At 36.5% G+C, this 15,371-nt stretch overlaps 1 protein-coding gene across 5 annotated transcripts in view; it reads left to right on the forward strand.

Moving 5' to 3' along the window:
- Positions 1 to 13,936, forward strand: part of RAI14 (retinoic acid induced 14) — a 139,649-nt gene extending 125,713 nt beyond the window's left edge. For all 5 annotated transcript variants that reach the window (XM_081280640.1, XM_081280644.1, XM_081280641.1 and 2 more), the window contains 6 exons: positions 1,796 to 1,850; positions 4,341 to 4,459; positions 5,199 to 6,734; positions 8,205 to 8,354; positions 11,414 to 11,479; positions 12,053 to 13,936. In XM_081280640.1, the coding sequence (XP_081136766.1) occupies positions 1,796 to 1,850; positions 4,341 to 4,459; positions 5,199 to 6,734; positions 8,205 to 8,354; positions 11,414 to 11,479; positions 12,053 to 12,130 (2,004 nt within the window). In that variant the 3' untranslated portion in view covers positions 12,131 to 13,936. The remainder of the gene's footprint in view (positions 1 to 1,795; positions 1,851 to 4,340; positions 4,460 to 5,198; positions 6,735 to 8,204; positions 8,355 to 11,413; positions 11,480 to 12,052) is intronic.
- Positions 13,937 to 15,371: the final 1,435 nt, after the last annotated feature.

Genomic DNA, 15,371 nt, shown 5'->3' on the forward strand with positions numbered 1-15,371 from the left:
CTGTATTTTGGATAATTACTAAGAGAGTAGATTTAAGTGTTCTAATCACAAAAAAATTATATGTGAGGTAATGCATATGTTGATTAGTACAATTTAGCTATATTATATACATATTTCAAGACATAATGATGTACATGGTAAATACATATTTTTTTCTTTATTCATTAAAAATTAAATTAATTTTTTTAAAAGGTGTGAAAGTTACTGGCTTCTGACTTGCAGTCACTCCTTCTTTTATTCCTTAATAAACATTATTTATGAAGTGGCAAACGTTACATTTTTTAAAAAATTCTCTATGTACAATGCAATATCCTATATTGGATCCTTAGATAAAGTATGTTAGTGGAAAAATTAGATGTGGAAAGATGTGGAAGAATTAGACTTCTAATATTCTGTTGGAGGAAATTACATGGTACAAACTACTTCAGAAAACTAATAGTTTCTTTAAAAGTTACACAAATACCTAAAAGATGATACAGTCATCCACTTATGAGTGTTTACCCAGGAGAACTAAAAACATATCTATATAAAACATTATATATAGATGTTTAGAGTAGCTTTATTCACAGTGTTCGTAAATTGGAAATGACCTGAATGTGTATCAACAAGTGAATAATACAGATGATGAGATATATTCATATAAAATAATGTTACCAAAAATAGGATGTGCAAGCAACATCATAGACAAATCTGAAAATCATGCTGAATGAAAGTAATGAGCCACAAAAATATCCCCACTTTTTCCATTACATTCCATTTATAGCAGTTTTAAAAAATGCAAAATGGACAGGTTGCCTAAGAATGGAGTGGGCAGGATTAGCCATGATGAATGCATGAGTAAACTCTCAGGGAAAAGGAAATATTCTAGATCTTGATTATAGTGGTAGTTCCATGGCTGTACATCTGTCAAAACCCCTTCAGATTAGAAAATTTGAATAGTTTATTATACCTTATATAGTTAAAATATGTACATTTTCAGGAAAAAGGAAAGGACAGCTTTTTATAAAGAGAAGCATTTGCCAAAAATAAGCAACTTAATTTTTAGCATTTTGGCTTTTGCAAAAGTTCCTTTGCTGAAAAGTAATCTCTTATCATTGTCTGGGGTTCATCTAGATGAAACACAATAAATTTTTGGCAAGTTAATATAATGTTTTGAAACAAAAGCCTTGAAATGAGAGTTTGTCTTTGAAGTTCCAAGAATTTTTGTAATATATTAACAGATATTCAGGGACAGAGGGTTAGAGGAAATCTTTAAGAGATCAGTTGCCAATCCAAGAGTATATGCATTTTTTTCCCTTATAAAATTATCTTCTTATTCCTTTTAGGTCTTATTTATTAGCATCTCTTTTAGAAAGATTAATACAGATAATTTAAAAAATGATTAAGCTAAAAAAATCTACTTTTAATTACTTTAATGTATAACCCAGATAAATATAACTTCTATTTGACATCATTAAGAAACTGGTCTTTTCCATCTTATTTATTTAGGACATAGCCCAATAAATAAACTATGGCATGAAATTATTATAATTTTAAATATATTTGTGTTGTGCTCCCTAAATTGTATTTCTGAAAAGTGTTTTGAAAATATGCACTTTGAAATTTCTAAAGTTATACCTTAGTAGATAATTGCCATGTTTTTACTTGTAAAATATCTTCTTTCCTTCGGATTTTTTATTTTTCTTGTAGGATAACAGACTCTGCTCTCTGTAAGCTTAGGAGGAAAATCTACCTGATTCTTTTGTGCAATGTTATATTTAGGAGTATTATTTTTACATCATTTTTATTTCTGCAGGCTGAGATAAGTTCTATACGAGAAAACAAAGATAGACTAAGTGACAGTACTACAGGTAAGATAAAGCAGCATCTGTTTTTGTTTCTTTGGACAAACTGTCTTTACTCCATGTCTCTTTGAACAGAGCAAAGACAAAGCCAGGAACAGCCTGTGGTCATAGAGCTGCCAATAATGCAGCTCTGGGCTTCAGGGGCCTGAACCTGAATTTTAAAAAATATCTAACTTTGGTATGTAAAAAAGTCCATTTCTGTTTTCACTTGTCCATAATTAAATGTTAGCATTTCATTCAATTATGAATATAGGAAATAAACGCAGGGGTATTAGCAGACCAGTGACTTTATCACAAGAGAATTCCCTGCCAATTTCCTGTCACTTTACTGTTATTGCAGATATGTTGGAAATTCGTTTATAATATCACCACTAAAAATCATGGCAGTTATTAGACCTGCTTTTGGATATTATTATTTGGTGTGTTACAAGATAATCTTATAGATTACTGTATATTTTATCCTATGCATTTAAAAACAGGCTGTAGGCTGTTAGCTAATAACATAGAGCACTCATTGCAGCTGAGCAGCAAATTATATAATGAAGGGAGAAAACCAGGCACCTCCATGACTGTCACAATGTAACTTTACCACTTAGATTTACAAGTAAACCACACACAGTCAAACTGTCTTAACAAAGATAGGTCTAGTTTGTTGTATCTTTTAAGAGTCCCTTCTAAAGAAGATGGAGATTCCTAAAGTTTAACTGAATCTATAAGAATGTAGTATGATTTCTTCAGAATTAATTTATAATAGAGTAGATGATTTCAAGGTTTCCCTTTAGCTCCAGCACTCAGTTTCTTAGAGTATCGTGCATTTTATATGAGTCTGGACCTTTGATTTGCTAAATTGAGAAATATTAAACTTTCAAATTCCTGGCGGAGATCAATGTTAATACAGCTGAAAAGGTGTTACATGGTTTACTTTTAAAACCATCCATTGTATCTGAGAAGTAACTTCTGTTGCTTAGAATTGAGGTCATGCTTCAATTTCCAAGTTTATCACACCAGACTTTATCTTAGGAGGACTCACAAAACTCAGAGGACTTACCATACATCAGAACAATGCCTTATATCAGATGTAAATTTTTCTATGAAAAAACATCATTTTTTCGTCCATCCAAATTAAGATTAAAGTTTTCATCTCTGCATTGAATGGCTGTGAATAAATTAAAAGCATAATAGTAAAAAATTTAGATTTGTACTTTTCAAAGAGTCATCTATAAACTATTGCCAGTCGGCAATAATAAAAGAGTTTTCACCAGAAAGTCATCCAGCTATGTCACCAAGCACACCATCTTGTGCAACTGACATTTTTTCATAGGAAGTCTTTCTGCAGTTCATTTCGTTCTGGAGCTAGTTCCATGTCTTATCCCAGTGAACACTTTGAGTAGCATTGTTTCAAATGCTATTCAGGCATGATAATCAGTATGATGCTAAAAAGTGTGGTTTACTAACTGTGATTATAGTGTGATTTGGAAAAAATCATTTCATGCCAGGTGGTCAGTGAACGCTTTTAAGGAGGAGGTAAACTTTGACGGGGTTGTAAAGGATGCTCAAGAGTTATCTAGCTGGGTTCAGTGACGCACACCTGAAATCCCAGCGGCTCCGAAGGCTGAGGTAGGAGGATTGTGAGTTCAAAATCAGCAATTGCCAGGCACTAAGCAACTCAGTGAGACTTTTCTCTAAATAAAATACAATATAGGGCTGAGGATGTGGCTTAGTAGTTGGGTGTCTGAGTTCAATCCCTGGTACAAAAAAAAGGTATCTAGGTAAAGAGATGCAAGGGCAGTCCTGTGGATAAACAAAGAGTCTGAGGAAATGGAAATTTAGGAAAGATGTAGTGAGTCATAAACCAGAAAAATAAGACTGGGGCCAGATAAAGAGGCCTTAACCCATATAAAGGAGTTTGGAGATTATTTTTGGAGGGAAACAAAGCATTTGAACCAAAAGAATGGCCTAACGTATGTTTGGGGAAGACTAATCTGACATTGTTGTTTTATTCTGGAGCAAGTTCCATGTCTTATCTCAGTGAACACTTTAAGTAGCATTTATGTCCCTACATTTTTACTGGGGGAATATATGGGGCATCTGAGTAAGCCATGTGCAAAGTTTCCGAGAAAGGTGATAGAAGTCTGAACTTGAGTAATGCTCTGGTAGGAATAAGAAATAAATCAGGTTCCAGGGATCTTTCTAGAAGGATTCACATAACTGAGATTTAATGAGGTACAGGGAGAAACAAGAAACCAAGATTAATCAAATGAATGAATAATGCCCAAATCCATCAGTTTTATAATTAGCTTAATACACCTGTGCTACAAATACTATAGTCAGGAAATGCCAGTAATTTCTATTCATCTACCCAACTGGGGATGAGGAATGGTCATAGTTAGGACTTTGAAGAAGAACTGATTAAGCCAGAAAGTGAGTCTGTTAGAAGTTAGAGAAACAGCAGTTTAATTTTTAAAAACATTTTAAATTGCCTTTCTCCTTTCCAAGGTGCCGATAGCTTATTGGATATAAGTTCTGAAGCTGACCAACAAGATCTTCTTGTGCTGTTGCAAGCAAAAGTTGCCTCCCTTACTTTACACAACAAGGAGTTACAAGATAAATTACAGGTAGCTAAATAGATAATTATCTACCACAGATAATTCTGTGGAGTCAAATGGCTATAATTGTACATAAGTTTCTTGGGTAGATAACAGTATTCTTCATTAATTCTATTTCTGTAAATTGGTAAATTTATGTAATTACATATATAGTTATATAATTACATATAAATTATTAACATTTAAATATAAATAGAATATATAAAAATTTTTACACAAATAAAATTTGTTTATAGATACATTACATAGAATGCTATGAAAAATTTTGCATAAAATTTTATATTTTTCTATTTTTATACATTAAAATGTCTATATTTTAAAATTTAAACATTTTATATATACATGTACATAAGTATATATATTTGTATGTAATATTTTCCATTCATTTTGTAAAGTTAATCATACAGTACTCTCAAGAACTTGATAGGAAATAGCTGTACTATGCCTATTGCCTCTCTGGGCAACTAGAATGATATAAGAAATAAAAATTTGAGTGGGAGGTTTTTACAGGCAAAACAATTCCGGTATTTTTTAAATGACACAAATAATCTGTTCTAATAGAGCACAGAATAAGCTTTGTGTTGTAAATCTGACTCTTATGTCCCAAACAATATATTTATTATGGTAAAGTAGTACACATGGAAAACGATCACCCAGCTCTCCTGTACCTAAATTTTAGACTTGTTCTTCTCACTCTGGTGCTTGTTCATTTAATTTAGTGCCATTTAATTCCTGCTTTATTTCCCAGGCCAAATCAACAAAGGAGGCAGAAGGAGACCTAAGCTTTGATTCTTTCCATTCTACCCAGACTGATGTGGCCCCACCCCTGGGCAAACCTAGTGAGGCCTCTTCCCCAGACTCCAAATCATCTCCATCTGTCTCAATGCATTCTTTGGGGAAACCCACTCTTGACAGTGATGTTAGAATTCAGCAACTACAAGAGATTTCGCAAGACTTGCAGAAGAGATTGGAGAGGTCTGAAGCAGAGAGGAGGCAGCTACAGGCTGAACTCCAGTCCCGAAGGACAGAACTGGTATGCTTGAACGACACAGAGATTTCAGAGAATGGCTCAGACCTCAGTCAGAAACTTAAAGAAACTCAGAGCAAGTATGAAGAGGCAATGAAAGAAGTCCTGAGTGTTCAGAAGCAGATGAAACTGGGTCTCTTGTCTCATGAGGGTGTAGATAGCTATTCACATCTCCATGAGCTGAAGGTCACAGACAGGGAAATAGATATGCTAAAGCAGGATCTGCAGAACGCATTAGAAGAAAGTGAAAGAAATAAAGAGAAAGTGAGAGAGTTAGAGGAAAAACTTGTGGAGAAGGAAAAAGGTGCAGTGGTTAAAGCACCTGTGGAAGAGTATGAGGAAATGAAAAGTTCATACTGCTCTGTTATTGAGAATATGAATAAGGAGAAAGCATTTTTGTTTGAGAAATACCAGGAGGCCCAAGAAGAAATCATGAAATTAAAAGACACACTAAAAAGTCAGATGACACAGGAAGCCAGTGATGAAGCTGGGGACATGAAAGAGGCCATGAACAGGATGATAGATGAACTTAATAAACAGGTAAGTGAGCTGTCGCAGCTGTACAAAGAAGCCCAGGCTGAGCTGGAGGATTATAGGAAGAGGAAGTCTCTAGAAGATGTAGCAACTGAATACATCCACAAAGCAGAGCATGAGAAACTGATGCAGGTGACAAATGTGTCCAAGGCCAAAGCAGAAGAGGCACTGTCTGAAATGAAGTCCCAGTATTCAAAAGTATTAAATGAGTTGACCCAGCTCAAGCAATTGGTGGATGCACAGAAAGAGAACTCTGTGTCCATCACAGAACATTTGCAAGTGATAACCTCACTGAGGACAACTGCGAAAGAGATGGAAGACAAGATAAGCAGTCTTAAAGAACACCTGGCGAGCAAAGAAGTGGAAGTGGCAAAATTGGAGAAGCAGCTCCTAGAGGAGAAAGCTGCTATGACTGACACAATGGTACCCAGGTCTTCCTATGAAAAGCTCCAGTCATCCTTGGAGAGTGAAGTGAGTGCATTGGCATCAAAATTAAAGGATTCAGTAAAGGAGAAAGAGAAGGTCCATTCAGAGGTTGCCCAGGTTCGAAGTGAGGTCTCACAAATGAAAAGGGAAAAGGAAAACATTCAGACTCTTTTGAAATCCAAAGACCAAGAAGTAAATGAACTTCTGCAAAAATTCCAGCAAGCTCAGGAGGAACTTGCCGAAATGAAAAGATATTCTGAGAGTTCTTCAAGACTGGAGGAGGATAAAGATAAAAAGGTTGGTGAAATTCTGTTGCCATTGGGTTTCTGCTAATAGGTCCTAAGACCCTGAAGTTTTACTATATGAAACATTTATAGGATTTGTTGACACTCATCTATTGAGAATGCTTAGAGACTCTGTACATGATTACATCTGTCCCTTAAAGTCATACTAAGAACAGTATGTTGGAGGAAACAGATGTGTTAGTATACACCTGTTATCCCAGCTACTCAAGAGGCTGAGGAAGGAGGATCCCAAGTTAAAGGCCTGGTCAACTTAGACCCTATTTTAAAATTTTAAAAAGGGCTGGGGATGGAGCTGAGTGGTACAGTGCTTGCTTAACAAGTGCAAGGGCCTGGGGTCAATCCTCAGCAACCCCCCACCCTCACACTGCCTGGCCAAAAAAAAAAAAAAAAAAAGTATGCTGGATCTTGATTTTTAAAAAATACCAATCTTCTGCCACTTCCCTTTATATATATATATATATATATATATATATATATATATATATATATATATATATATTTCACATATGTGGTACATACTTGTCCTTTAAAAATGATTTTATGGAAGCTCTGCCTGTTTGGGGGATCAGAAGTATCTGAAAGTGTATTATCTCTTAATACTTCTCTTTAAATCCAGGGTAGATTTCTCCATCATATGGAAATCCAAATACTCCTAGACTTAATCCTACTCCTCAAAGCTCCATGACTCCTCATCCCTGAGTCAGCGTAAATATCACTACTCTCTCTGGCCCCCATTTTCAAAGGTGTATAGGAAGAGAAGAGGAACATGGTGGCAGTAGGCAATTTCGAGATGGCACTGGATGTGGTGCAGAGAAAGAAGGGGAGCAAAGCGTAGGTTCATAAGTTCATGATGATTTTGTACCTGCATCTGCTCCCCATCCCCAGTCCCGCATGGTGGAGACTCTGAATTTATTTATAAGCACCATTTATCTTTTTGTAATGAATACTTCAAAAAGCACTTCAAAGGCCTATGGAATGGGGAAATAGGGAGTGGTGGGGTGAGGTGGGAGGCTGAGTTTACTTCAAACCAAGTTGTCCAGAGATATAAGGGCTCTAGGACTAATTCCTGATTACCCATGTTAGCAATATTGGACAAGATGTAGTTGTCTTCAAATAAAAAATGTTTCTAATCCCAGTCCTGCTATTTTTTAACCACACTTGTTTTAAGGGTAAAATGAGGAAATTAGTGTCACAGCTCTTGTCAGGCCCATGCATCAAAACAGTACGTAATTCAGGGGATTACATCTGAACAGAATAGATATAGAGAGCTTTGTTGATCTGCCTGATTTTATTATCTGTTTCAGTTTGTAGGTTTCCTGTAAAAAATTAAAAAGAAATTGTTCCAGAATCTCAAGTTCCAGAGACCAAAAGATATGACTCTATTAGAAGCCGAGAAATATCTGGAATTTTGCTTCTAAAGACACATTAGATGCCTATTGATACAGTTTTCCTTTTTCACTAGATAAATGAGATGTCAAAGGAAGTCACCAAATTGAAGGAGGCCCTCAACAGCCTCTCCCAGCTCTCCTACTCAACAAGCTCATCCAAAAGACAGAGTCAGCAGCTGGAAGCGTTGCAACAGCAGATCAAACAGCTCCAGAACCAGCTGGCTGTGAGTGGGCTTTCTTCCACTGCCTGTTTTGGGGTGAGGGCAGGGCAGATGACATACCAATTTAGCCATCAGGGCCAGAAGCCACAAACACAGACTCCCAGCCTAAAGGAATGTTGTACTTCAGTGAGCAATGAACTGAAGACTTCCTTGATGAGGGCAAAAGAGAGAAGCACAGGTGAAAGTCCCAATCATGGTCCATAATGAGATGGGTCAAATGCATTGCTGGGAAGGGAGAAATCAGTGGGAGGTTGCTGCTTATTCACTCATTCACTAACTTTCCACCACTTTCTTCTTTCTGCAATGGTTGTTCTCCATCAATGGCAGTGGCAAGAGCCTTTTCTCATTAGGGGCCAGAATCTCTGGTAGTTGTGTATCTACACATACACATACTGCTTCTTGGCCCCTCTATTTCACCCAGGAAAGTCCTTTCAATATCTGTATGGGTTTCCTATGGCCACTGTAACAAATCACCACAAACTTGGCTTTATACAACATGAAGTTAATATCTTATGAGTCAGGAGACCAGAAGTCCAAAATATGTTTCACTGAACTAAAGTGAAGTTGTTAACAGGGCTGATTCCTTCTTGAGGCTATAGGTCAAACAGGCTCCATCTCTTTGACTTTCCAGCTTCTTAATGCCACTGCTCTCCTAGGTTCATGACCCCTTGCTGATCTTCAGAGCATGTCACTTGTGCTGCCTTTATCTCCCTATCTCCTTCTTTTGACTTTCTTGCCTCCCTAATGTAAGGACCCTTATTTTTTACATTTAAAGCCCACTCATGTCATCCGTGAATATCTCTCTCTCCATCTCTAAACTCTTAGTACCATCTATAATAGGCAACATTCACAGGTTCTGGGGATTATGATGTGGAAATTTTTTGAGGACCATTATTTAACCTATCACAGTATTTGTTAAGGTTTTAGTTGACAAGGTACGTTACATTTTCTATATGAAGCCAAGGTTAGTTTTCCATGGATTCTCCCTAGCTTCCTTTCACAAGCAGAAAATGGATTTGATTTCTTCAAAAATTTAACAGTGGTGGTGGGGGAAACACGTTTTCTACAGTCCTTACTCTTGCTGGCCACAAAGTATAAATCTAGCTCTTTATTAACAGTTCTAGCAATGGTGGAATCAGTAAGAGATGCTCCTTACTGGGTTCTGCAGGTTACTTTCCTGACAAAACAATTATTCTAGATTTGTAGATAAAGTGCTGACTTATATAGTAATCCTTACAAGTATTTAGTGTGTTTATTGAGCTCTCATGTATCAGTAGTGCATATGATGTCAATGATATAAAAATGAATAAAACACAGCCCCTGCTCTCTCAGAATATGTTCTCAATATAAATTGGAATGATAAGCAAGCATCCAGTTACAATAAAATGCCTAGCATACTGTGCTTATGGAGGAAACATATCAACTCACCAACCTGGGTGAGTCATGAAAAGCTTCCTACAGGTGGTAATGCTTGCATGGATCTTGAAGGGTTGTGTAAGAACTCATACTTATTCAGCAATGACTGAGATGCATCACTTAGGTGGCCCTTGGCAATAGGCTGACAGTAGAAAAATGAATTAAGCAGACAGGTATCTGATGGGATCAAAGAGTCATAGAAGGGGTTTAGAGGCAAGTAAGTTTGCTAGAAAAATAGATTGTGGTCACAGAGTGGGATGCTTTCATTTGAGATTTCAGAGGTGGTTATGATAGAGGCAGAAATATGACCTTGAGAGCAAGTAGCTAAAAGAAAGAAGAGCAAGTCATAGAAACTGAAAGACACAGATTTTAGATGGGTCATTCACTTAGATGTTGAAGTCAACAAAATGATGACAGAAGGGGAGATGGAAAGGAAGACAGTGATCAGAAGCTAAATAATTGTATGGAGAGAGCTGAGAGGTAAGAAGGAAACAACATAGAGAGGTACAGGCTTAGTGTCCCTAATCCAAAAATCTGAAATCTAAAATGTCCCAAAATCACAAATTTTGAGCACCAATTTTGTAGCATTTGTGATTTCAGATTTTCAGGTTAGGGGATGCTCAACCAGGAATGTTTATGCAAATACTCCAAATCTGAAAAAAAATATTAAATCCAAAACACATCTGCTTCTATCCAAGGATAAGAGATTCTCAATTTGTATCAAATGTACCTTCTTATGGCATGAACTTCAAAGAACTGAGGGTTCAAAGATTGTCCTTTAATAAAAAAAAAATAGCTCATATTCTAACACTGATAGGAAGGAGGTGAGAAGAGGTATTTCTGCACATTTCTAAGCTTCTGAAGTAATCTATATTAAATGGTCTCAATTTTCATGATGAAGTAGTAGAAAGGACCTCTTAGAATGAGAATACTTCAGGGAAGAGTTAGGATCCTGGATACATGTCACTGAGAGAAACCAGAGTTAAAATTCAACAAGGAGAAATAAATCCATCAACAGCTGTAGTGAGCAACCATTTGAGATTGCCTCCATAGTACACTGACAGCTAATAATTGAGCTCCCAGGGGTTATAAAACACTGGCTGCACAAGGTATGATCAATAACTGTTTTATAAAGAATAGATTATTGAGTTAATAAATATTTAGTGATTATAGAAAAGTCTAAAATTACAAAAACTCTAAAAAGTTCCATAAATAAAAATTGCCAATAATTCACCAACTGAGGAAATTATTTTTTTGCATTTAATCAACTTCCTTAACGCTATTTACTATGAGCAAATGATCTATATATTTTATATGTGTGTGTGTGTGTATATATATATATATATATATATATATATATATATATATATATGCATGTGTACACATGTTTTTTAAAACTTTGGATTAAAATAACTTTTTACATAAAATTTCTTCTAAATTTGGCATGCCAAAATGAAATAGGCAGGTTTGTTTCTAAGAATATAATAATAATAAGTATATAGTGAACTCATAGCAAATAAGCTTCTTATGCTAGTGGAGGGAATCAGTTGCATAGTAGCTAATGGCTGTTTTCACATGTTTTCCTTTTTGTTGTTGTTGTTTTTGTTCTTTAAAGATCTCCTAATAATGTCAAATTGTCTCTTTAGGATTGCAAGAAACAACACCAGGAGGTCATATCAGTTTATAGAATGCATCTTCTGTATGCTGTGCAGGTATGGTAACGCCCAGTGAAGTTTCTGGACATCCTAAAGAAAAATAGCAGCAGATGTTGCCAACACTCCCATCATTCAAACAAATAGAAGGAATAAGAATTAGAGGAGAATATTTTTCATTAGCAGGCTTTAAGATGCCTTTTTCTGTTTCAGATTTTGGGTCAAGAGTCTTGAACCTCTTTATTGGTAGCAGCCTCATCATAATGAGATGAATGAATTTGTGGCTGCTGTCCCCCATCAAGAAGACCAGAATTTGTTTTCCAGGCATGCAGATATTCCCAGAGTCCTAGGCACTGCCTTACCCCTGCCTTTGTTGATGTTCATTTGCAACTGAGATCCTAGATACCCTTTGCTGAGGGCTTTGGCAGACCCAGCCTCATCCTCCTCCTGATGGATAAAAGCCACCCTCTTTGACTCAGTCCTCACAGAAATGTGGGAAAGATAGGGCTGACATTCCTCTGAGAGTTGGAGGGAATAAGCCAAGGCCTTCAGCCAGCCAGCCCTCATTCCTAGGAGAGGAAGTGCCATGACTTAATAGAGGTTCTAATGAATGTCTTTTGTGTGAATTTCTAGGGCCAGATGGATGAAGATGTCCAGAAAGTACTGAAGCAAATCCTTACCATGTGTAAAAACCAGTCCCAAAAGAAGTAGAGTGGATTCCTTGAGAGAACACTGCCCCTTGTCGTCCATCTTGGTATTAGACCCAGTTGTTGGCAACCACTGCCATCGTTCTCATTCGTGGTATGCACTGTGACCTAGCATAGCTTCTTCCCTTTCCAAAGGATTCTGAGGACAAGTCCCCAGGAAATGTGTCTCCTCCTCAGAACTGCGTAGAGACTTCAGACCACAGAGGTGAAAGTCCATCATCCCTTCAGATTCCAGAGCTGAGATCAGCCACACCCAGAGGTCTGGTCCTGATGTTGGTGGGTAGACCCCTTAACCAGCTGAGTGGCTTCATCACTACTGAGTGATCCATTGAAGACTCCACGCAGTGAATGTTTCTTTGGTTTCTCTTTGGGCTGTGCCAATCAGCACAGGAGAGCTCTTTTAGGCTTTGGTTTCCAATTTCAAAACATGATTTAATTTCTAACCAAATTCTTATGGCACTAGTTAACAAAGTGCATGCTTAACACCCTTTATCATAATATCCTGTGGATTTAAAATCTCTAATTCCACCTACTCTCCCCTCAAGCTGCCTTATAATATATCTCCTCACTCTGCTTATCAATTTCAGTTTGATGAGCACTATTAACTAAAATATGAAGTTTAAAAGCAAAAGCAAACTGTCCTTAAAAGTTTTTATAAGCAAATCATTGACATATTGCAAATTTTCTATGCAAACTTGCCTCCTGCTGTTACCTGTGAAGCTCAGGAAATCCAAACTTTATGTTTCAACAAGGGACAGTAAACTGTGTGTTTACAGCCAAAAGAAATGCCTCATAGTACTTAACCTCAATTTTTTAAAAAAGTGGGTTTTTTTTCTCTATAATATTTTTATTGGCTCTTTAAGATGTTTTCATATCTAAGCCCCTAAATAAGTGAAATTACATTAGATTATATTAACAAACTATTTTTTAGGTAACCATGCTTAAGACTTTTTAAAAATATAACTTTTTCCTCAAAGTTTTCAGCTATAGCAAAGATAGTCTGTATTCCCAACTACCACCAATACCCCAAGGACTTTCTGCCACATTTCCTCAGAGCTGCAGTGCATTTCTGAAAATAGTAAATCCTCTTTTTACCGGTTGAATATTTGTGAATGTCCCAACTCTACAAGCACCCATAAACTGTCTCCGGAAGGACTGTTAGTACCAATCAGTTTTCCAGCTTTGAAACTAAAAATCCTGATATGGAAACATGGTGCATAGCAAAAGTCTTGGGGAAAATATTTCTGTTCACTTCACTTTCAGGATAAAAATGTTTCTTACTTGCTTGCAGCTTCTCTTATGGCATTGATCTTAAGGGAGAAAAACAGAATACAGACTTTTAGTCTATAACTAAAAGTGGAGGCCTGTTTTGACAGGGCCCACTTATCACAGGGCTGCCTAGGCCCAGGGGGCGTTCGGCTGAACTGGATGATATGTTAATCTGTATTGAATAAGGACCAACAACAGCAAAACAAAACTGGCTTTAAAGCTTGGTGTTGTTACTTTTCTTAAGTTGTTTAATTATAGTTAAGCAATTTCAAAAATGCTCCAAAGAAATGTGAAAGGACTTTTTGTCACAGCACTTAAGAAAATACAAAACAGCCCCTGACATGTCCCCCGCACAGAAATGCTGCAGAGTATAAAACTTGAGACATTTTGTAGGATGCCTGACAAAGTGTAGCCTTTTATCTTGTTCCAGGATACATATTTATTACAAGTACTCTGGTTAAATATGAAAAGTTATATGCTGTAGTTTAGCATTTTGTCTTTGTAATTTGCAGAAATTACTGCATAAAATAAACTTGTTTCATTTTGCAACTGTTGTTTTGGTGTCTTCATAAACATACCTATATCTTCTGATCAGTTCAACAGCATTTCAGTGAGGTTTTTCTATTTTGCACGATGCTCAGATGGTGAGAGCTGTCCACACAGCCTCAACTCATTCTGTCTCCCAGCTCTTGTTTTCATCCTGAGCCTGTCCCAATTATCAGACACTTTGGGGCAATTATATCCTCCTAGTCCTTTAATTCAAAATTGCCTCTTGTTTGCTCTGTTGCCTTTTTATCATGGAAGCCTCCACTAGATCCCATCACCCTACACCCATGTTCTTCTTTAACGGTAATAATGCTTTAAAAAATTCAAATCCATTCTCCTACCCTAACAAGGATAACTCATTCTTGAAACAACTCTTGTAGAATTTATTCTTGCAGGTTAAAATCACAAATACCAACGACAGTGAAATAGGTGCAGCTATTTGAATAATAAGTATTCTCTTTTTTTTGGTGGGGCTTTTTTTGAATTTTTTATTATTTTTAGATATACATGACAGTAGAGTATATTTTGATGTATTATACGTGCATGGAGTATACTTTGTTCTAATTAGGATCCTATTCTTCTGGTTGTACATAATGCAGAGTAACCCTGGTCATGTATTCATATACGAACATAGGAATGCTCTGTCCAATTTATTCTACTGTCTATACTATTCTCATACCCCCTCCTTTCCCTTTATTCCCCTTTGTCTAATCCAATGAACTTTTATTCTTCCCTCCCTCACCCTTATTTTGTGTCAGCATCCATATATCAGAGAGAATATTAAGCCTTTGGTTTGGGGGGATTGGCTTATTTCACCTAGCATGATTGTCTCCAGTTCCATCCATTTACTGGCAAATACCATAATTTCATTCTTTATGGTTGAGTAATATTCCATTGTGTATATATACCACAGTTTCTTAATCCATTCATCCATTGAAGGGCATCCCAGCTGTTTTCATAGCTTAGGAATTGTGAACTGAGCTGCTATAAACATTGATGTGGCTGCACTACTGTAGTATGCTGATTTTAAGTTCTTTGGGTATATACCAAGGAGTGGGATAAATGAGTCAAATAATTCCATTCCAAATTTCCTATACTCTTTTCATGTGATCACACCAATTTGCAGTCCCACCAGCAATGAATAAGTAAACCTTTCCCCCCATATCTTTGCCAATATTTATTATTACTTGTGTTCTTGGTAATTGTCATTCTGACTAGAGTGAAGTGGAGTCTCAGTGTAGTTTTAATGTGCATTTCCCTAATTGCTGGAAATGTTGAACATTTTTTCATATATCCATTGGCCATTGGTATTGCTTGTTATGTGAAGTGCCGGCTCAGTTCCTGAGCCCATTTATTGACTGAGTTATTTGATTTTTTGTTAAGTTTTTGAGTTCTTTGTATCCTGAAAATTAATGCTCTCATTTGCAGGT

Source organism: Spermophilus citellus (assembly GCF_964194105.1).
Source record: "Spermophilus citellus genome assembly, chromosome: 1".
NCBI classification, from domain to species: Eukaryota; Metazoa; Chordata; class Mammalia; order Rodentia; family Sciuridae; genus Spermophilus; species Spermophilus citellus.